Below are 24,824 nucleotides of genomic sequence, written 5' to 3' on the forward strand. Positions count from 1 at the left end.
TTAGGCAAAACCCACAGAATGTACAACACAAAGAGAGAACCCTCATGTAAACTATGGACTTTAGTTAATAAGAATGCATCCACATTGGCTCATCAATTGCAACTAATGTGCCATCCCAATGCAAGATACTAATAATAAAGGAAACTAGTGGTGGGGTAGGGTGGGGTGGGGTAGTATATGGGAACTCTCTGTACTTTCTGCTCAATTTTTCTGTAAACCTAAAACTGCTCTAAAAAGTAGCTTCTTGAAACAAACGCACAAACTTCCACTAAAGAATGAATAGAAGCCTGTGCAAAGGTCCTTAGAATGCAAAATGCTCAGGGGTGGAGCCAAGACAGCCGAATAGGAACAGCTCCAGTCTACAGCTCCAAGTGTGAGCGATGCAGAAGACGTATGATTTCTGCATTTCCAACTGAGGTATCGTGTTCATCTCACTGGGGATTGTCAGACAGTGGGTGCAGGACAGTGGGTGCAGTGCACTGAGCATGAGCCGAAGCAGGGCGAGGCATTGCCTCACCCGGGAAGTGCAAGGGGTCAGGGAATTCCCTTTCCTAGCCAAGGAAAGGGGTGACAGATGGCACCTGGAAAATCAGGTCACTCCCACCCTAATACTGCATTTTCCAACAGTCTTAGCAAACGGCACACCAGAAGATTGTATCCCATGCCTGGCTCGGAAGGTCCTACGCCCACGGAGCCTTGCTCATTGCTAGCACAGCAGTCTGAGATCAAACTGCAAGGCGGCAGTGAGGCTGGTGGAGGGGCGCCCACCATTGCTGAGGATTGAGTAGGTAAACAAAGTGGCCAGGAAGCTCGAACTGGGTGGAGCCCACTGCAGCTCAAGGAGGCCTGCCTGCCTCTGTAGACTCCACCTCTGGGGGCAGGCATAACCAAACAAAAGGCAGCAGAAACCTCTGCAGACTTAAATGTCCCTGTCTGACAGCTTTGAAGAGAGTAGTGGTTCTCCCAGCATGCAGCTTGAGATCTGAGAATGGACAGACTGCCTCCTCAAGTGGGTCCCTGACCCCTGAGTAGCCTAACTGGGAGGCACCCCCCAGTAGGGGCAGACTGACACATCACACGGCTGGGTACTCCTCTGAGACAAAACTTCCAGAGGAACAATCAGACAGCAACATTTGCTGTTCACCAATATCTGCTGTTCTGCAGCCTCTGCTGCTGATACCCAGGCAAACAGGGTCTGGAGTGGACCTCCAGCAAACTCCAACAGACCTGCAGCTGAGGGTCCTGACTGTTAGAAGGAAAACTAACAAACAGAAAGGATATCCACACCAAAACCCCATCTGTACGTCACTGTCATCAAAGACCAAAGGTAGATAAAACCACAAAGATGGGGAAAAAACAGAGCAGAAAAACTGAAAATTCTAAAAATCAGAGTGTCTCTCCCCCTCCAAAGGAATGCAGCTCCTTGCCAGCAACAGAACAAAGCTGGACGGAGAATGACTTTGACGAGTTGAGAGAAGAAGGCTTCAGATGATCAAACTACTCTGAGCTAAAGGAGAAAGTTCGAACTCATGGCCAAGAAGTTAAAAACCTTGAAAAAAGATTAGACGAATGGCTAACTAGAATAACCAATGCAGAGAAGTCCTTAAAGGACCTGATGGAGCTGAAAACCATGGCACAAGAACTATGTGACAAATGCACAAGCCTCAGTAGCCGATTCGATCAACTGGAAGAAAGGGTATCAGTGATGGAAGATCACATGAATGAAATGAAGCAAGAAGAGAAGTTTAGAAAAAAAAGAATAAGAAGAAATGAACAAAGCCTCCAAGAAATATGGGACTATGTGAAAAGACCAAATCTACGTCTGATTGGTGTACCTGAAAGTGACAGGGAGAATGGAACCAAGTTGGAAAACACTCTGCAGGATATTATCCAGGAGAACTTCCCCAACCTAGCAAGGCAGGCCAACAATCAGATTCAGGAAATACAGAGAACACCATAAAGATACTCCTCGAGAAGAGCAACTCCAAGACACATAACTGTCAGATTCACCAAAGTTGAAATGAAGGAAAAAATGTTAAGGGCAGCCAGAGAGAAAGCTCGGGTTACCCACAAAGGGAAGCCCATCAGACTAACAGCGGATCTGTCAGCAGAAACTCTACAAGCCAGAAGAGAGTGGGGGCCAATATTCAACATTCTTAAAGAAAAGAATTTTCAACCCAGAATTTCATATCCAGTCAAACTAAGCTTCATGACTGAAGGAGAAATAAAATACTTTACAGACAAGCAAATGCTGAGAGATTTGGTCACACCAGGCCTGCCTTAAAAGAGCTCCTGAAGGAAACACTAAACATGGAAAGGAAAAACCGGTACCAGCCACTGCAAAAACATGTCAAATTGTAAAGACCATTGAGGCTAGGAAGAAACTGCATCAACTAACGAGCAAAATAACCAGCTAACATCAGAATGACAGGATCAAATTCACACATAACAATATTAACCTTAAATGTAAATGGGCTAAATGCTCCAATTAAAAGACACAGACTGGCAAATTGGATAAAGAGTCAAGACCCATCAGTGTGCTGTATTCAGGAAGCCCACCTTACATGCAGAGACACACAGAGGCTCAAAATAAAGGGATGGAGGAAGATCTACCAAGCAAATGGAAAACAAAAAAAGGCAAGGGTTGCAATACTAGTCTCTGATAAAACAGACTTTCAATTAACAAAGATCAAAAGAGACAAAGAAGGCCATTACATAATGGTAAAGGGATTAATTCAACAAGAAGAGCTAACTATCCTAAATATATATGCACCCAATACAGGAGCAGCCAGATTCATAAAGTAAGTCCTTAGAGACCTACAAAAAGACTTAGACTCCCACACAATAATAATGGGAGACTTTAACACCCCACTGTCAACATTAGACAGTTCCACGAGACAGAAAGTTAACAAGGATATCCAGGAATTGAACTCAGCTCTGCACCAAGCAGACCTAATAGACATCTACAGAACTCTCCACCCCAAATCAACAGAATATACATTCTTCTCAGCACCACATCACACGTATTCCAAAATTGACCACATAGTTGGAAGTAAAGCACTCCTCAGCAAATGTAAAAGAACAGAAGTCACAACAAACCGTCTCTCAGACCACAGTGCAATCAAACTAGAACTCAAGATTAAGAAACTCACTCAAAACCACACAACTACATGGAAACTGAACAACCTGCTCCTGAATGACTACTGGGTACATAATGAAATGAAGGCAGAAATAAAGATGTTCTTCGAAACCAGTGAGAACAAAGACACAACATACCAGAATCTCTGGGACACATTTAAAGCAGTGTGTAGGGGAAATTTATGGCACTAAATGCCCACAAGAGAAAGCAGGAAAGATCTAAAATTGACACCCTAACATCACAATTAAAAGAACTAGAGAAGCAAGAGCAAACACATTCAAAAGCTAGCAGAAGGCAAGAAATAACTAAGATCAGAGCAGAACTGAAGGAGATAGAGACACAAAAAACCCTTCAAAAAATCAATGAACCCAGGAGCTGGTTTTTTGAAAAGATCAACAAAATTGATAGACTGCTAGCAAGACTAATAAAGAAGAAAAGAGAGAAGAATCAAATAGACGCAATAAAAAATGATAAAGGGGATATCACCACCGATCCCACAGAACTACAAACTACCATCAGAGAGTACTATAAACACCTCTATGCAAATAACGTAGAAAATCTAGAAGAAATGGATAAATTCCTGGACACATACACCCTCCCAAGACTAAACCAGGAAGAAGTTGAATCCCTGAATAGACCAATAACAGGCTCTGAAATTGAGGCAATAATTAATAGCTTACTAACCAAAAAAAGTCCAGGACCAGATGGATTCACAGCCGAATTCTACCAGAGGTACAATGAGGAGCTGGTACCATTCCTTTGAAACTATTGCAATCAATAGAAAAAGAGGGAATCCTCCCTAACTCATTTTATGAGGCCAGCATCATCCTGATACCAAAGCCTGGCAGAGACACAACAAAAAAAGAGAATTTTAGACCAATATCCCTGATGAACATCGATGCAAAAATCCTCAATAAAATACTGGCAAACCAAATATAGCAGCACATCAAAAAGCTTATCCACCATGATCAAGTGGGCTTCATCCCTGGGATGCAAGGCTGGTTCAACATACACAAATCAATAAACGTAATCCAGCATATAAACAGAACCAATGACAAAAACCACATGATTATCTCAATAGATGCAGAAAAGGCCTTCAACAAAATTCAACAACCCTTCATGCTAAAAACTCCCAATAAATTAGGTATTGGTGGGACGTATCTCAAAATAATAAGAGCTATCTATGACAAACCCACAGCCAATATCATACTGAATGGGCAAAAACTGGAAGCATTCCCTTTGAAAACTGGCAAAAGACAGGGATGCCCTCTCTCACCACTCCCATTCAACATAGTGTTGGAAGTTCTGGCCAGGGCAATCAGGCAGGAGAAGGAAATAAAGGGTATTCAATTAGGAAAAGAGGAAGTCAAATTGTCCCTGTTTGCAGATGACATGATTGTATATCCAGAAAACCCCATCATCTCTGCCCAAAATCTCCTTAAGCTGATAAGCAACTTCAGCAAAGTCTCAGGATACAAAATCAATGTGCAAAAATCAGAAGCATTCCTATACACCAATAACAGACAAACAGAGAGCCAAATCATGAGTGAACTCCCATTCACAATTGCTTCAAAGAGAATAAAATACCTAGGAATCCAACTCACAAGGGATGGGAAGGACCTCTTTGTTGACCACTGCTCAACGAAATAAAAGAGGATTCAAACAAATGGAAGAACATTCCATGCTCATGGATAGGAAGAATCAACATCGTGAAAATGGCCATAATGCTCAAGGTAATTTACAGATTCAATGCCATCCCCATCAAGCTACCAATGATTTTCTTCACAGAATTGGAAAAAACTACTTTAAAGTTCATCTGGAACCAGAAAGAGCCCGCATTGTCAAGTCAATCCTAAGCCAAAGAACAAAGCTGGAGGCATCTTGCTACCTGACTTCAAACTATACTACAAGTCTACAGTAACCAAAACAGCATGGTACTGGTACCAAAACAGAGATATAGACCAATGGAACAGAACAGAGCCCTCAGAAATAATGCCATATATCTACACTATCTGATCTTTGACAAACCTGACAAAAACAAGAAATGGGGAAAGGATTCCTTATTTAATAAATGGTGCTTGGAAAACTGGCTAGTCATATGTAGAAAGCTGAAACTGGATCCCTTCCTTACACCTTATACAAAAATTAATTCAAGATGGATCAAAGACTTAAATGTTAGACCTAAAACCATAAAAACCCTAGAAGAAAATCTAGGCAATACCATTCAGGACATAGGCATGGACAAGGACTTCATGTCTAAAACACTAAAAGCAATGGCAAGAAAAGCCTAAATTGGCAAATGGGATCTAATTAAACTAAAGAGCTTTTGCACAGCAAAAGAAACTACCATCAGAGTGAACAAGCAACCTACAGAATGAGAGAAAATTTTTGCAACCTACTCATCTGACAAAGGGCTAATATCCAGAATCTACAATGAACTCAAACAAATTTACAAGAAAAAAACAAACAACCCCATCAACAAGTGGGCAAAGGATATGAACAGACACTTCTCAAAAGAAGACATTTATGCAGCCAAAAGACACATGAAAAAATGTTCATCATCACTGGCCATCAGAGAAATGCAAATCAAAACCACCATGAGATACCATCTCACACCAGTTAGAATGGCGATCATTAAAAAGTCAGGAAACAAAAGGTGCTGGAGAGGATGTGGAGAAATAGGAACACTTTTACACTGTTGGTGGGACTGTAAACTAGTTCAACCATTGTGGAAGTCAGTGTGGCGATTCCTCAGGGATCTAGAACTAGAAATCCCATTTGGCCCAGCCATCCCATTACTGGGTATATACCCAAAGGATTATAAATCATGCTGCTATAAAGACACATGCACACGTATGTTTATTGTGGCACTACTCACAATAGCAAAGACTTGGAACCAACCCAAATGTCGAACAATGATAGACTGGATTAAGAAAATGTGGCACATATACACCATGGAATACTATGCAGCCATAAAAAATGATGAGCTCATGTCCTTGGTAGGGACATGGATGAAGCTGGAAACCATCATTCTGAGCAAACTATTGCAAGGACAAAAAACCAAACACCACATGTTCTTGCTCAGAGGTGGGAATTGAACAATGAGAACACATGGACACAGGAAGGGGAACATCACACACCGGGGCCTGTTGTGGGGTGGGGGGAGGGGGGAGGGATAGCGTTAGGAGATATACCTAATGTTAAATGACGAGTTACTGGGTGCAGCACACCAACATGGCACATGTATATATATGTAACAAACCTGTACATTATGCACATGTACCCTAAAACTTACAGTATAATAAAAAAAATGCAAAATTCTCATTCTGTTTGAGGACCCAAAGGAACACCAATATGGCTGGAATAGAGATAGTAAGGATAGAGGGCCATGGTGAGGAAATACAGGGAAGCCTGGTAGCACCTGAGAGGACAAGGTAACCTAAGAACAATGGGGACCTACTGAAGGGTTTTAAGCAGAGAAGTGAATGCACGTATCTTACTGTTTACATTATGCTCCATGGGGATGGATTGGAAAGGCAAGAGGGAAAGCAACGGAACTAAGGAGGAGAATACTACAGTCGTGTAGGTGAGAAATAATGGACTAGGGTAAGGTGACAACAGAGTTGGAGGGACGTGGATGAATTTGGATTATGTTATAGAGGATCGGCTGAGGCTGCTGGGTTGAATTTGGGAGAGTGAAAGGAAAGAAGAAATCAAGGATGACTTCAGGTCTAGGCTTAGAACAGCTGAGGGAGTTGACAATTTGGGGGCTAAATCTCTGGTGGAAAATTGAGAGTGTGGAACTGGGCATGTTAATTTTGAGGTGTCTGTATGTCACCTATGTTGAAATGTCAAATGGGCAGTTGGATGTACAAGCCTGGAGCTCAGGAGAGAGGCAAGGCTGGAGGTATCAACCCAAGTTATCAGTACAGAGATGGCTTTTACATCTGTGTGAACAGATGAGCTCACCAAAGGAGAAACGGGAGATAAAGAAGATAAGTGGGGCCTGGGAACAAGCCTCAAAATACTCCAGGACTTAGAAAGTAGGTGGGAGAACAGTGGGGTGCCATTGAAGGGTTTTAAGCAGAGTTCTAGTTCTAGTAAAGGAGATTGAGAAGGTGTGACCAATGAGGTGAAGGAAACACCAGAAGCCCATGAAAGCTAAGACAGGTGAATGTTGCAAGGAGAGAGTGATCAATCGCACCTGATACTGCTAATGTCCAGTGAGGTGAAGCATTCCTTGGATTTGGCAACTCGGAATTTACTTGTGATTTTAACAAGAACAGTTTCCATGGCTGGGATTGGAGCAGAAGTCAGGTTGAGGTGTAAAGGGGAGGTGACCCTTCTAATAGGTTCTGCTTCCCATCATTTGCCTCTTCAGATTCTCCTTCACATTGCTGCCACAGTTATTTTCCCAAATGATACTCTCTCCTCAAAAACCTCCAGTGGCATCCCATTTGGAGAAAAGCAAGTGTTGGGCAGGGAGCGGAGCCCTTAAATCGGGCACCTTCTGAGAAGGTGGCATTTGAATAAAGAACAGGAGGAGGAAAGGAAGTTAGTCATGTGGATATCCGGGAAAGAGCTTTTCAGGAAGAGAGAACATCAAAGACCCCCAGGTAGGAACATCCTGGCCTGTTAAGGGAACAGCAAGGAGGCAAGTGCCTCTGGGGTGGAGTGATGTAGGGAAGAAATAGAAAGAGACGAGGTTAGAGGAAGGAAACATCAGCGAGGAGCAGGTGGAACAATCCCCAGGGCCAACACAAGGCTGGGAATAGTTCATGGTCCCACGAGGCAGAGTAGAAAATCCTTCTCATACAGAGGGTGTGGTGTCGAGTACTCAGAGGGTATTACCTCAATAGTGGGGAAAATTCGTTCCACACTAAAGACTGCTTTAGTTCTGCCCAATGAAGCTTAAAAAGCAAGGCTTGAAAGGATCAAACTGTTTCCAGGCAACTTAACTGCATCCCAGGGCAAAGCTTAAGAATATCTAAAGGAATATAAAAATATTCAGCACCCAACAAGGTAAACACCAAAATGACTGACATCCAAGCCAAACTTACCAGGCATGCAAACAAGGAAATATGACCATAAATGAGGAGAAAAATCAATGAAGAGAAACAGGCCCAGACATGACACAAATGACAGAATTCGTAGACAAGCTCATGAAAATAGTTATTATAATACACTGGATATATCTTCCTCCAAAGCCCATTTCTTGAACTTGTAGGACACCACAGTCTGTTTGCCTTTCCATAATGCTGAAGCCCTGCCTGGGCTCTAAGATAGAATTCATTTACAATGCCTTTATAACTAATGTTTTCTCAAACGTGTCCATTCTGGATCCAAGTCAAATTCTCAGTGATGGAAGAATCACACACCACCTTGTGGATTTGAACAGCTCCTCTTCAGTTGTCTCCCACAGACTGCCATAATTTGCCCCAGAATAGAGTCCCTGAGGAAGTTATCATGTGTGAGGTACATTCAGAGTTTAAGGAGGGGCTTGGTGACAGAGTTTCAAAGGAGACAGTTTTATACTTTTCAGAGCTCAAAGGGAAGAACTTGGTGTTTTATAACTGAAAGATCATTTGTGGTTTGAACCTTGCTAGAAATGAAAGTCATTCAACATTGAAGATCACATAGTATATTGCTGATCTATTTGTTCAAATCAGACTTTAAAAAGACCCACTGGCTTTATTTTACAGATAATTTCAAAAATTCTTTTTAACCTATTGAATCCAGTAAACTCAGCTTTAGGTCTTCCATTTCTTACTGGTTTTGGGGAAATTATCATCGATTCCATTATACTGACAGCTTGTTATTTTACTGGTGTGTTTGTAATATACCAAGTCCACAGGAAAGGATGAAAAAGCTTACCTCTTTGGTTTTTCTCAGCTCTTCTAATTGCAAGGTGTCACTTTGATGTTGTTTCAAGAGCTCCTAAAAACAATTTTATTAGGAAAAGATTAGCACTGTGGTTCTGGCACATCTTCTAGGGAGTTAAGAAAGCCAGACTAGGATTCAGGAATATAATATTCACCAAAGCTTAGACACTGCTATAATGAAGCACACATTATAAACTAGTGACATGACTTGTTGAAGTTAATGAAAATCTTAATTATGTTCAACCTTATCTCACTGACAAATATTAAAAGAAATTGTATTTTCATCAAAAGCTTTTCTTAAGTCAGTGGATAGATTCAATACTCTTAAGAATTAATCTAGCCACAGATTGATCTTTATATTCAATGAAATCCCAGTCAAAATATCAGCAAACTTCCGTGATAAGCTAATTCTAAATTGACAAGCTAGTTCTAGCATTTATGTAAAAATACAAAGCATGTGGAAAGGCAAAATAATCTTGAAAAACAATAGCAAAGCTAGATAACCTTTGCTACCCAATTTCAAACTTCATTAGTCAAGACAATGTGTTGTTGACCTAAGTATGGAAAAATAGTCAAACAGAACGGAGAGTCCTAACACCCCAAATACAGCAAAGACACTATATTAGTCTGATCTCACATTTCTATGAAGAACTACCTGAGAGACTGGGTAATTTATAAAGAAAAGAGGTTTAGGGGGAGTTTCCAAGATGGCCAAATAGGAACACCTCCAGTCTATAGCTCCCAGCATGAGTGACGCAGAACACAGGTGATTTCTGCATTTCCAACTGAGGTACCAGGTTCATCTCACTGGGGCTTGTCAGACAGTGGGTGCAGGACAGTGGGTGCAGCCCACGGACCGGGAGCCGAACCAGGGTGAGGCACCGCCTCACCTGGGAAGCGCGAGGGGTCAGAGAATTCCCTTTTCTAGCCAAGGGAAGCCGTGACAGATGGCACCTGGAAAATCGGGTCACTCCCACCCTAATACTGTGCTTTTCCAACAGTCTTAGCAAATGGCACACCAGGAGATTATATCCCATGCATGGCTGGGAGGGTCTCACGCCCACGGAGCTTTGCTCACTGCTAGCACAGCAGTCTGAGATCGAATGGCAAGGCAGCAGTGAGGCTGGGGGATGGGCGCCTGCTATTGCTGAAGCTTTAGTAGGTACACAAAGCGGCTGGGAAGCTCGAATTGGGTGGAGCCCACCACAGCTCAAGGAGGCCTGCCTGCCTCTGTAGACTCCACTTCTGGGGGCAGGGCATAGCTCAACAAAAGGCAGCGGAAACTTCTGCAGACTTAAACGTCCCTGTCTGACAGCTTTGAAGAGAGTAGTGGTTCTCCCAGCATGGAGTCTGAGATCTGAGAATGGACAGACTGCCTCCTCAAGTGGGTCCCTGACCCCCGAGAAGCCTAACTGGGAGGCACCGCCCAGTAGGGGCCAACTGACAACTCATACAGCCGGGTGCCCCTCTGAGATGAAGCTTTCAGAGAAACGATCAGGCAGCAACATTTGCTGTTCTGCAGTATCTGCAGTTCTACAGCCTCTCCTGGTGATACCCAGGCAAACAGGGTCTGGAGTGGACCTCCAGCAAACTCCAACAGACCTGCAGCTGAGGGTCCTGACTGTTAGAAGGAAAACTAACAAACAGAAAGGACATCCACACCAAAACCTCATCTGTACATCACCATCATCAAAGACCAAAGGTAGATAAAACCACAAAGATGGGGGGAAACCAGAGCAGAATAGCTGAAAATTCTAAAAATCAGAGCGACTCTTTTCCTCCAAAGGAATGCAGCTCCTCACCAGCAATGGAACAAAGCTGGACAGAGAATGAATTGACCAGTTGAGAGAAGAAGGCTTCAGATGATCAGTAATAACAAGCTTCTCCAAGCTAAAGGAGGATGTTCGAACCCATCACAAACAAGCTAAAAACCTTGAAAAAAGATTGGACGAATGACTAACTAGAAAAAACAGTGTAGAGAAGTCCTTAAATGACCTGATGGAGCTGAAAATCATGGCACAAGAACTATGTGATGCACGCACAAGCTTCAGTAGCTGATTCGATCAAGTGGAAGAAAGGGTATCAGTGATTGAAGATCAAATGAATGAAATGAAGCAAGAAGAGAAGTTTAGAGAAAAAAGAATAAAAAGAAACGAACAAAGCCTCCAAGAAATATGGGACTATGTGAAAAGACCAAATCTACGTCTGATTGGTGTACCTGAAAGTGACAGGGAGAATGGAATCAAGTTGGAAAACACTCTGCAGGATATTATCCAGGAGAACTTCCCCAACCTAGCAAGGCAGGCCAACATTCAAATTCAGGAAATACAGAAAATGCCATAAAGATACTCCTCGAGAAGAGCAACTCCAAGACACATAATTGTCAGATTCACCAAAGTTGAAATGAAGGAAAAAATGTTAAGGGCAGCCAGAGAGAAAGGTTGGGTTACCCACAAAGGGAAGCCCATCAGACTAACAGTGGATCTCTCGGCAGAAACTCTACAAGCCAGAAGAGAGTGGGGGCCAATATTCAACATTCTTAAAGAAAAGAATTTTCAACCCAGAATTTCATATCCAGCCAAACTAAGCTTCATAAGTGAAGGAGACATAAAATCCTTTACAGAGAAGCAAATGCTGAGAGATTTTGTCACCACCAGGCCTGTCTTTCAAGAGCTCCTGAAGGAAGCACTAAACATGGAAAGGAACAACCGGTACCAGCCACTGCAAAAACATGCCAAATTGTAAAGTCCATCAATGCCAGGAAGAAACTGCATCAACTAATGAACAGATAACCAGCTAACATCATATTGAGAGGATCAAATTCACACATAACAATATTAACCTTAAATGTAAATGGGCTAAATGCTCCAATTAAAAGACACAGACTGGCAAATTGGATAGAGTCATGACCCACCAGTGTGCTGTATGCCCGAGACCCATCTCATGTGCAGAGACATACATAGGCTCAAAATAAAGGGATGGAGTAAGATCTACCAAAAAAATGGAAAACAAAAAAAGGCAGGGGTTGCAATCCTAGTCTCTGATAAAACAGACTTTAAACCAGCAAAGATCAAAAGAGACAAAGAAGGCCATTATATAATGGTAAAGGGATTAATTCAATAAGAAGAGCTAACTATCCTAAATACATATGCACCCAATACAGGAGCAGCCAGATTCATAAAGTAAGTCCTTAGAGACCTACAAAGAAACTTAGATTCCCACACAATAATAATGGGAGACTTAAATACCCCACTGTCAACATTAGACAGTTCCACGAGACAGAAAGTTAACAAGGATATCCAGGAATTGAACTCAGCTCTGCACCGAGTGGACCTAATGGACATCTACAGAACTCTCCACCCCAAATCAACAGAATATACGTTCTTCTCAGCACCACATCGCACGTATTCCAAAATTGACCACATAGTTGGAAGTAAAGCACTCCTCAGCAAATGTAAAAGAGCAGAAATCACAACAAACTGTCTCTCAGACCACAGTGCAATCAAACTAGAACTCAGGATTAAGAACTCACTCAAAACAGCACAACTACATGGAAACTGAAAAACCTGCTCCTGAATGACTACTGGGTACATAACGAAATGAAGGCAGAAATAAAGATGTTCTTCGAAACCAATGAGAACAAAGACACAACATACCAGAATCTCTGGGACACATTTAAAGCAGTGTGTAGAGGGAAATTTATAGCACTAAATGCCCACAAGGGAAAGCAGGAAAGATCTAAAATTGACACCCTAACATCATAATTAAAAGAACTAGAGAAGCAAGGGCAAACACATTCAAAAGCTAGCAGAAGGCAAGAAATAACTAAGATCAGAGCAGAACTGAAGGAGATAGAGACACAAAAAACCCTTCAAAAAATCAATGAATCCAGGAGCTGGTTTTTTGAAAAGATCAACAAAATTGATAGACCGCTAGCAAGACTAATAAAGAAGAAAAGAGAGAAGAATCAAATAGACGCAATAAAAAATGATAAAGGGGATATTACCACCGATCCCACAGAGATACAAACTACCATCAGAGAATACTATAAACACCTCTATGCAAATAAACTAGAAAATCTAGAAGAAATGGATAAATTCCTGGACACATACACCCTCCCAAGACTTAACCAGGAAGAAGTTGAATCCGTGAATAGACCAATAACAGGCTCTGAAATTAAGGCAATAATTAAAAGCCTACCAACCAAAAAAAGTCCAGCACCAGACGGATTCACAGCCGAATTCTACCAGAGGTACAAGGAGGAGCTGGTACCATTCCTTTGAAACTATTGCAATCAATAGAAAAAGAGGGAATCCTCCCTAATTCATTTTATGAGGCCAGCATCATCCTGATACCAAAGCCTGGCAGAGACACAACAAAAAAAGAGAATTTTAGACCAATATCCCTGATGAACATCGATGCAAAAATCCTCAATAAAATACTGGCAAACTGAATCCAGGATCACATCAAAAAGCTTATCCACCATGATCAAGTGGGCTTCATCCCTGGGATGCAAGGCTGGTTCAACATATGCAAATCAATAAATGTAATCCATCATATAAACAGTACCAAAGACAAAAACCACATGATTATCTCAATAGATGCAGAAAAGGCCTTCAACAAAATTCGAAAACCGTTCATGGTAAAAACTCTCAATAAATTAGGTATTGATGGGATGTATCTCAAAATAATAAGAGCTACCTATGACAAACCCACAGCCAATATCATACTGAATGGGCAAAAACTGGAAGCATTCCCTTTGAAAACTGGCAAAAGACAGGGATGCCTTCTCTCACCACTCCTATTCAACATAGTGTTGGAAGTTCTGGCCAGGGCAATCAGGCAGGAGAAAGAAATAAAGGGTATTCAATTAGGAAAAGAGGAAGTCAAACTGTCCCTGTTTGCAGATAACATGATTGTATATTTATAAAACCCCATCGTCTCAGCCCAAAATCTCCTTAAGCTGATAAGCAACTTCAGCAAAGTCTCAGGATACAAAATCAATGTGCAAAAATCAGAAGCATTCCTATACACCAATAACAGACAAACAGAGAGCCAAATCATGAGTGAACTCCCATTCACAATTGCTTCAAAGAGAATAAAATACCTAGGAATCCAACTTACAAGGGATGTGAAGGACCTCTTCAAGGAGAACTACAAACCACTGCTCAACGAAATAAAAGAGGATGCAAACAAATGGAAGAACATTCCATGCTCATGGATAGGAAGAATGAATATCGTGAAAATGGCCATACTGCCCAAGGTAATTTACAGATTCAATGCCATCCCCAATAAGCTACCAATGACTTTCTTCACAGAATTGGAAAAAACTACTTTTATGGTTCCAGATGAGCCTGTATTGCCAAGACAATCCTAAGCCAAAAGAACAAAGCTGGAGGCATCACACTACCTGACTTCAAACTATACTACAAGGCTACAGTAACCAAAACAGCATGGTACTGGTACCAAAACATAGATATAGACCAATGGAACAGAACAGAGCCCTCAAAAATAATACCACGCATCTACAACCATCTGATCTTTGACAAACCTGACAAAAACAAGAAATGGGGAAAGTACTCCCTATTTAATAAATGGTGCTTTGAAAACTGGCTAGCCATATGTAGAAAGCTGAAACTGGATCCCTTCCTTACATCTTATACAAAAATTAATTCAAGATGGATTAAAGACTTAAATGTCAGACCTAAAACCATAAAAACCATAGAGGGAAACCTAGGCAATACCATTCAGGACATAGGCATGGGCAAGGACTTCATGTCTAAAACACCAAAAGCAATGGCAACAGAAGCCAAAATTGACAAATGGGATCTAAATAATCTAAAGAGCTTCTGCACAGCGAAAGAAACTACCATCAGAGTGAACATGCAACCTACAGAATGGGAGAAAATTTTTGCAATCTACCCATCTGACAAAGGGCTAATATCCACAATCTACTAAGAACTTAAACAAATTTACAAGAAAAAATCAAACAACCCCATCAACAAGTGGGCGAAGGATATGAACAGACACTTCTCAAAAGAAGACATTTATGCAGCCAACAGACACACGAAAAAATGTTCATCATCACTGGCCATCAGAGAAATGCAAATCAAAACCACAATGAGATGCCATCTCACACCAGTTAGAATGGTGATCATTCAAAAGTCAGGAAACAACAGGTGCTGGAGAGGATGGAGAAATAGGAACACTTTTACACTGTTGGTGGGACTGTAAACTAGTTCAACCATTGTGGAAGACAGTGTGGCGATTCCTCAAGGGTCTAGAACTAGAAATCCCATTTGACACAGCCATCCCATTACTGGGTATATACCCAAAGGATTATAAATCATGCTGCTATAAAGACACATGCACACGTATGTTTATTGTGGCACTATTCACAATAGCAAAGACTTGGAACCAACCAAAATGTCCATCAATGATAGACTGGATTAAGAAAATGTGGCACATATACACCATGGAATACTATGCAGCCATAATAATGGATGAGCTCATGTCCTTTGTAGGGACATGGATGTAGTTGGAAACCAACATTCTGAGCAAACTATTGCAAGGACAGAAAACCAAACACCGCGTGTTCTCATTCATAGGTAGGAATTGAACAATGAGAACACTTGGACACAGGTTGGGGAACACCACACACCAGGGCCAGTCGTGGGGTGGGGGGAGGGGGGAAGGATAGCATTAGGAGATATACCTAATGTAAATGACGAGTTAATGGGTGCAGCACACCAACATGGCACATGTATACATATTTAACACACCGGCACGTTGTGCACATGTACCCTAGAACTTAAAGTATAATAAATTAAAAAAAGAATAAAAAAAGAAAGAAAGAAAAGAAGTTTAATTGGCTCACATTTCTGCAAGCATGGCTGGGGAGGCCTCAGGAAACTTACAATCATGGCAGAAGGTAAAGAGGAAGGAGGCCTGTCTTACATAGCTGGAACAAAAGAAAGAGAGAGAAGGGGGAGGTGCTACAACCTGATCTTTTGAGAGCTCACTCACTATCACGAGAACAGAAAGGGGGAGAATCTGTCCCCATCATCCAATCACCTCCCACCAGACCCCCTTCTCCAACATTGGAGATTACAATTTGACATGAGATTTGGGCAGGGACACAAATCTAAACTGTATCAAACACTAAGGCAACTCAATGGGGAAAGGAAAGTATTTTTAAAGAATGATGCTGGGACATCTGAATATCCATAAGACAAAAATGACCCATGACTCTTACACTTCACTTCATACACAAAAATTATTCAAAATAGATCATAGAATCATAGAAGCTAAAATTTTAAAGCTGCTAAAAAATAGAATATCTTCATGACTTTGGAATAGGCAATGATTTTATAGAAAGGACACAAAAATCTGTAACCATAAAAGTAAAAAAATGATCATTGCCTTTCATCAAAATTTAAAGCTTCTGTATATCGAAATATATCATTAATAAAATGAAGAGGCAAACCACAGGCTGACAGACAATATTTACAACATGTATATCTGGCAAAAAAAACCTTGTATCCACAATATAAAAGTACTCCTACATATCAAAAATAAAAATGTAAGCACCTCCTACTTTTTCAAATGGGAAAAGACTTGAACAGGCACTTTATGGAAGAACATATATGAATGGACCAATAAGCATATGAGAAAATGCCCAACATAATTAGTCATCAGGGAAACTAAAACCATAATGAAGTACCACTTCATGCCCACTGGAATGGCCAAAATTAAAGGACTAGCAAAACTAATTGTTGTGGAGGATATACAGCAACTAGAATTCCAATATATCTAAGATGCAAGAAAAAAATGGTACAACTACTTTGGAAAATAGTTTTGGCAAGTTCCCATAAAGTTAAACCTGTACCTGCCCTAGCGCCCAGTAATAGCACTACAGCTATAACAGCTACAGTGAGGAATGAAAAGGATATTCAGAGATGGGATTTTGGCAAAATAAGGAATTTCAGTTTCTGCATGTTTAGCATTCTGTTATTTCCAGTTAATTAAAATTTTTGTTCTAAGAACCCTTTGATAAGACTGTCTAGCCTGTGGGAAGATTGTCCAGCTAAAGGACAGCAAGACTGTCAGTCTATTTGCATACATTTCCAGAAAGCTGGGAGAGGAGGATTATGCCCAGAAAGACAAAAAGATCACCTAATTATGGAGGCACACGTGGGGACTTGGGTGTACCACCTGGACTACCCATTCAATCACCAAGGTGCTTTGGGCTGAGTTACCTCCTTCTCTTGAATGAAGTTCTCAAAGACAGCACTGCAGGATTCATTTATTTTCTTATCTTCTTCTCCTGACTCCAATTCGAATTTTTTGGTCATCTTTTTTTCTGTGGAAGTGACAGGAAAGCACATATATGTGTAAGATGGGAAAAGCAGGTGCAATGAGAAACCCAGAATATCTAAAGATAAAAGCAATTCCAGACTGTGTCAGACTCAAGGTCATTGCAGCCTGGTGTTCGGCCTCTGACACTCCCCTGAAGGTGCTTGAGGGTGAGGTGAGCGCGGTGGTTGTCCTCAATCACATTAGTCATACGGGATTTACCACCAACATCTCTGGTTCTTTTGTGTGTAGTTTATTTTGAATCTGTTGCTTTTTATTTTGCCCATTCCCTCTGCTGACGTAACCACTATACTATCATGGATATCCTTATCTTAAAATAAAGCTCTTGGCTAACATTACTTTGCCAGCAATAAAATTCATCCTGTACTTAGTGCTGGGGTAGAGGTAGGCTTCAGCTCTTTTCCTGGGCAGGAAACCTGCCAGTAGAGCCCCATTATCAAACAAGAGGAAGGAGGGGTGGAGGGAAACACAGATTTCAGTGTTGCAATTCTAGGGATGGACAGGGAGTCTCTGGTCTGACAGCGTAAGCCTCTGACTGAGCTGGATGGTGAGCAGCTGAATTCTGGTCTTCCAAAACTGGCGGTTACATCTTTACTTAGACTTTAGCAACATGGGATGAGAGTCGTATGAGTAGCTAGAATCTGGGATATGACTTGGGTTCTATTGCACCAGAATTCTAGGTAAAGCCCCAGACAGGAGCAGCTCCCCCTCCCGTTCCCCAGCCTTAACTCCAGGGTCTTCATATTACCTTCTGGCAGTCCAGAGTGCCCACCAGAATGTGAATTAATTTTCCCATGGAGTATCTGCATTTAAATGAGTAATTTGTTAAAATCAACTAAATCTGAAATAAATGTGGTTGGCGTGGAATGCGGAATAGGTCTGTAGAGGTCCCACTCCTACCTCAACTAGTCTTCTAGGCCTGGAGTAGTCTCTACAAATTCTCTTCTTTTTTCCTTTTATGAACAAGTTCAATGGGGGTGGGAGGTGCACCTATAGAATACTTTGTATGGTGCAAGCTCTGTGTTAATTGTTGGAAATATTAAAAATATTTACCAAGTGTGACTTCCTTCTGGAAGACGTGGGAATATAGAAGCTCTCAGTATAATGGATTGTGTTGTTCCTATCTGCCCCCTGCCCACATGCAAGTGAACATTTCACATTCTAACTAAAGAACTCTTGGAACTTTGGGTTCATCTGTTTCTAGATAATAAGTCTGCACTCCCTACAGGGATTCTAACATTTGTTCCAGCCATCATGGGCAAACTTGGACCAAATGAGTTTCAGAAGGTATAGGCTTAAGACTCTCTTAGATCAGATGCCTGAACTTCAAAAAAGACCCTACCCTTGTTGTCATTTTGCTTTCATGAAAACTCTGGGCACCTTCCATTCAGGTATCTAGCATATGGCCCATCACCCTTGGTAAGCCCAAGGCCACCTTCCTCAAGTCAAGACCAAACTTCATGGCAGTTTTTTAATGCACTTGTCATCAAAAAAGCTAGAGTTTCTGTACTCACTTTGCTGTAGCAGGATATTTTCTCGCTCGAACTTCTCATCCTTCTTCCATTTCGCCTTCTGTTTTGACCACTTCTCTTCCATTTCATCATAAATACTGTCCTGGGGAGGTACAAAGGCACCATGAAGAAAAGAGTCCTAAAATGAAGGTGACCTGGAGAGGCTGTAAAACTCAACTCAGGGAGGACTCCTCTTGGCATTGCACAGTGGCCAGGGCCCATCACCATGTTCTGTGCATCTTCCCTTACCTGGGGCCCTCACTGAGTGGGTCCTCCATGGGTGACTGGTGAGAAGTAAATTCCAGCCCAGCCCAACAGAGAGCTTATGGAACCCAAAGGTCAAGGGCAAACTATGCACAGTGTTTGCCCCACTAGAACCGAGCTTCCTTTGAAGAAAGGTAGAGTTCTCCATGTTGAAGGATCATATGTTAGCTCCCCCTAAATCACAAATCCCTCTTCAATAGCACAAGAAGAAAGGAGGCCGGGCGCAGTGGCTCACACCTGTAATCCCAGCACTTTGGGAGGTGGAGGCAGGCAGATCACAAGGTCAAGAGGTCGAGACCATCCTGGCCAACATGGTGAAACCCCGTCTCTACTAAAAATACAAAAATTAGCTGGGCGTGGTGGCACACACCTGTAGTCCCAGCTACTTGGGAGGCTGAGGCAGGAGACTCGCTTGAACCTAGAAGGCAGAGGTTGCAGTGAGCCGAGATCACGCCACTGCACTCCAGCCTGGTGACAGAGTGAGACTCTGTCTTAAAAAAAAAAAAAAAAAAAGAAGAAAGGAAATACCTAGTAGTTAATTTGAACACTTAGAAAATAAGAGGATGTTTTTCAGAGAATGTCCACTTTTTCTCAGCAAATCTAATTTTCTTTTGTGGTTGAGGTTAAATAAGCCTAATCTAATACCAATACTGTTGCTTGGCTCAGATTTCATGAACATGGAATCCTAGGAGGGGGAAGGCCCTGGACCTGGATGACACTAGTAGGGTCCAAGGATGCTGACTGCCTTATTTTTCAGGTTAGCAGAAGGATTCACACCCGACCTATTCTATTTACCACTCACACGTCTTAGACTCTGCTCTATGATGTTTTCCCTGAATATACCAAGGAGTATCTTTAAAAAATGAGTTTTAGACACAGGCTCAAAACTGAAATTGTAAGTGGTAAATAGAACTTTAGAGGTGGTACTGGTGTTTAACTTTTGATAGAGCGACCAAGTGTCCTTGTCTGCCTGACACTTAGGGGTTTCCTGGGACTCTGGACTCTCAGTGCTAAAACCTGGAAAGTCTCAGGCCAACTAGAACTAGTTGGTCACTATACTTCACAATTAAACAGGATGAAGGCTTGAGGCTTCAGTCCTTTCCCGCCCCACTAGCCATCTCTTAACTCTCTTCATCTACCTAGTAAGAATCATGCCCTAACTTTGTTTTCCTGGGCCTTCATCAAATGAGCTGATTAAATGGATGGGTTTTATTCTGAGATGACGGGAGCACTCCATGCTTTGCTTGTGGCAGTGCAGAGTGATACATTCTTTTTGGATGGCAATTTGGCCATATATATTAAAGACCTTAAAAATGTTCATTCCAAAACAAGAACAAACTAACCCCAAAGCTAGGAGAAGAAAAGAAATAACTAAAATCAGAACAGAACTGAATGGAATCAAAATTCAAAAATCCATACAAAGAATCAATGAAACAAAAAGTTGGATCTTTGAAAGGAAATGCAAGACCGATAGAGTGCTACCTACATTAGCAAAGAAAAAAACGACGATCCAAATAAGCACATTTAGAAAGGACAAAGGTGACATTACAAGTAATCCCACAGAAATATAAAAGATCCTCAGAGATCATTATGAACATCTGTACGCATACAAACAAGAAAATCTAGAGGAAATGGATAAATTCCTGGAAATACAACCTCCAAAGATTGAATCAAGAAGCAATTGAAACCCCAAATAGATAATATTGAGTTCTGAAATTGATTCAGTAATAAAATAATCTAACACTAAAAAAAAAAAAAAAAATCCTGGGACCAGAAAGATTCACAGCCAAATTCTACCAAAAGTACAAAGAAGAACTGGTACCAATTCTACTGAAACTATTCCAAAAAAATGAGGAGGAGGGACTCCTCCCTAACTTATTCTATGAAGCCGGCATTATCCTTATACCAAAACCTGGCAAAGACAAAAAAGAAACTACAGGCCAATATCCCTATGAACATAGACTGAAGAAAATGCTCAACAAAATACTTGCAAATTGAATCCAGCTACACATGAAAAAGTTAATTCATGGCCAGGCACGGTGGCTCATACCTGTTATCCCAGCACTATGGGAGGTTGAGTCAGGAGAACTGCTTGAGCCCAGGAGTTTGAGCAACATGATATGAGACCCCACATCTACAGAAAAAATAAAAAATTAGCTGGGTGTAGTGGTCCCAGCTATTTAGGAGGCTGAGGTGTGAGGATCACTCCAGCCCAGGAGGTTGAGGCTTCAATGAGCTGTGATTGTGCCGCTGCACTCCAGCCCAGGTGACAGAATGAGACACTCACTCAAAAAAAAAAAAAAAAAAGTTAATTCACCATGATCAAGTAGGCTTCATTCTCACAATGCAAGGTTGGTTCAACATATGTGAATCCATAAATGTGATTCACCACATAAACAGAATTAGAAAGAAAACCCATATGATCATCTCAATAGACATGGAAAAAGCCTTTGATAAAATCCAACATCCCTTCATGATAAAAACTCTCAGCAAATTAGGTTATCAAAGGAACTTACTTCAAAATAATAAGAGCCATCTATGACAAACCCACAGCCAAAATCCTACTGAATGGGCAAAAGCTGGAAGCATTACCCTTGAGAACTAGCACAAGACAAGGATGCCCACTCTCACCACTCTTATTCAACATAGCACTGGAAGTACTAGCCAGAGCCATTAGGCAAGAAAAAGAAATAAAAGGCATCCAAATAGGAAAAGAAGAAGTCAAATTTTTCTGTTCACTGATAACATAATTGCATACCTAGAAAACTTTAAAGAATCTGCCAAAAGGCTCCTGGAACTGATAAACAAGTTCAGTAAAGTTTCAGGATACAAAATCAATGTACAAAAAATCAGTAGCATTTCTATACACCAATAATGCCCAAGGTGAGAGCCAAATCAAGAACGTAATCCCATTCACAATAGACACAAAAAGAATAAAATCCCTAAAAATATAGCTAACCAAGGAGGTAAAAGGAGAACTATAAATTGCTGCTGAAAGAAATCAGAAACAATACAAACAAATGGAAAAACATTCCACGCTCATGGATTAGAAGAGTCAATATCATTAAGATGGCCACACTACTTAAAGCAATTAAGAGATTAAATGCTATTCCTGTCAAACTACCAACATCATTTTTCACAGAATTAGGAAAAATTATTGTAAAATTCATATGGAACCAAAAAAGAGCCTAAATAGCCAAAGCAATCCTAAGCAAAAAGAACAAAGCTGGAGGCATCTCATTACCTGACTTCAAAATATACTATTAATATAAGGCTACAGAGATGGTGGACGGGAGGCAGGACTAGACTGCAGCTCCCACTCGGATGGACAGAGCAGCATGTGGAGTCTTGCATCATGAATTTTGCTCCAGAACTACTGCAGGAATAATTCAGGAAAGCCAAGAGAATCCACAGACCCTCTGAAGGAAGTGGATTGCTCCCGCAGGACCCGGGAGATGCCCCAAATACTGTGAGTGCCCAAACTGTGGAAGTAGGAAAGGGGGATTGTCCATCTTCAAACACACAACCTCACTGGGGAACCTGAAGGTCTAGATCATGGGAGAAGATTCTGACCTTACCTGGAGCTGAGTCAATTCAGAGAACCAAGTGAAATACAGGGGTAAAGGAAGGAGCAGGAAAAGCCCTGTGGGCTCTCTGGGTTCCCAGGGAAGCCATTTCTGACTTGTCTCACAAGGCTACCTGGGGAGGACTGCCAGAGGAACTCAGAAAACGTCACAGGGAGAAGGAAAACTCCAGCTGAATTTTGTAACAATTCCAACTGAATAGGAAATCTCCTGGCCAGAACTTGGGGGAAGGCATGAATCTGGTGTGCAGACTCCACAGGCAGGGAAGCACAAAAGCACTACTTGCTTTTGCAGCTGGGAGGCTGGTAGCCTGGGGCAAGTTCTCAGTCCTGTTTGCCCACTGCCTGGAAACAGACTTGGTACTACTGGGTTGGGGGCATGGTGGGAGTGAGATTGATCTTCTGGGTTTCGTGGGAGCTGGGTGAGGTCTGTGACTGCCAGTTTTCCCCTACTTCCCTGACAACCTGCATGACACAGCAGAGGTAGCCATAATCCTCCTGGGAACATAATTCCATTTACCTGGGAACCACACCTCCATCCCCACAGCAGCTGCAGCAAGACTCACCCAAGAAGAGTCTGAGCTCAGACACGCCTAGCCCTGCCCCGACCTGATGGTCCTTTCCTACTCACCCTGGTAGCTGAAGACAAAGGGCATATACTCTTGGGAGTTCTAGGGCCCCACCCACCGCCTGATCCTCCCCATACTACCACAGCTGATGCTGTCTTGAAAGCGTCATCTCCCGGCAGGAGGCCAACCGGCACAAAAATAGTGCATTAAATGACCAAAACTAAGGACCCTCACAGAGTCCATCTCACTCCCCTGCTACCTCTACCAGAGCAGGTACTGGTATCCACAGCTGAGAGACCCACAGATGGTTCACATCACAGGACTCTGTGCAGACAACCCCCAATACCAGCCTGGAACCTGGTAGGACTGCTGGATATCTAGATCCTAAAAAGAGATAACAATCACTACAGCTCGGGCTCTCAGGAAGCCACATCCCTAGGAAAAGGGGGAGAGTACTACATCAAGAGAACACCCCATGGGACAAAAGAATCTGAACAACAGCCTTGAGCCCTAGATCTTCCCTCTGACAGAATCTACCCAAATGAGAAGGAACAAGAAAACCAACTCTGGTAATATGAAAAAACAAGGTTCTTTAACATCCCCCACAAAATCACACTAGCTTATCAGATGTGGATCTAAACCAAGAAGAAACCCCCTGATCTACCTGACAAAGAATTCAGAAGGTCAGTTATTAAGCTCATCAAGGAAGCAACAGAGAAAGGCAAAGCCCAATTTAAGGAAATAAAAAAAAAATGATACAAGAAATGAGGGGAGAAATCTTCAATGAAATAACATAAATAAAAAACAAAACTTCAGGAAACAATGGACACACTTATAGAAATGCAAAATGCTCTGGTACGTCTCAGCAATAGAATTGAGCAAGCACAAGAAAGAACTCAGAGCCTGAAGACAAGGTTTTTGAATTAACCCAATCCAACAAAGACAAAGAAAAAAGAATAAGAAAATATGAACAAAGCCTCCAAGAAGTCTGGGATTATGTTAAACGACCAAATGTAAAAATAATTGGTGTTCCTGAGGAAGAAGAGAAATCTAAAAGTTTGGAAACACATTTGGGTAATAATCGAGGGAAACTTCCCCACCCTTGCTAGAGACCTGGATATCCAAATACAAGAAGCTCAAAGAACACTTGAGAAATTTATCACAAAAAGATCATAGCCTAGGCACATTGTCATCAGGTTATCTAAAGTTAAGATGAAGGAAAGAATCTTAAGAGCTGAGGGGCAAAAGCACCAGGTAACCTGTAAAGGAAAACCTATCAGACTAACAGCAGATTTCTCAGCAGAAACCTTACAAGCAAGAAAGGATTGGGGCCCTATCTTCAGCCTCCTTAAACAAAACAATTATCAGCCAAGAATTTTGTACCAAGCAAAACTAAGCTTCATAAATGAAGGAAAGATACAGTCTTTTTCAGACAAACAAATGCTAAAAGAACTTGCCACTACCAAGGCAGCACTTCAAAAACTGCTAAAAGGAGCTCTA

General features: G+C 41.6%; 1 protein-coding gene across 5 annotated transcripts in view; it reads right to left on the reverse strand.

The window, feature by feature from the left end:
• The window catches only part of FLACC1 (flagellum associated containing coiled-coil domains 1), a 78,736-nt gene that overhangs the window by 4,641 nt on the left and 49,271 nt on the right, over positions 1–24,824 (reverse strand). For 4 of the 5 annotated variants that reach the window (XM_063595540.1, XM_003820745.5, XM_055108956.1 and 1 more), the window contains 3 exons: positions 18,912–19,011; positions 17,280–17,383; positions 9,014–9,076 (listed from right to left, as the gene is read on the reverse strand). In XM_063595540.1, the coding sequence (XP_063451610.1) occupies positions 9,014–9,076; positions 17,280–17,383; positions 18,912–19,011 (267 nt within the window). The remainder of the gene's footprint in view (positions 1–9,013; positions 9,077–17,279; positions 17,384–18,911; positions 19,012–24,824) is intronic. The other variant, XM_055108957.1, reaches the window with a different exon arrangement.

Source organism: Pan paniscus, chromosome 13 (genome assembly GCF_029289425.2).
Source record: "Pan paniscus chromosome 13, NHGRI_mPanPan1-v2.0_pri, whole genome shotgun sequence".
NCBI lineage: Eukaryota > Metazoa > Chordata > Mammalia > Primates > Hominidae > Pan > Pan paniscus.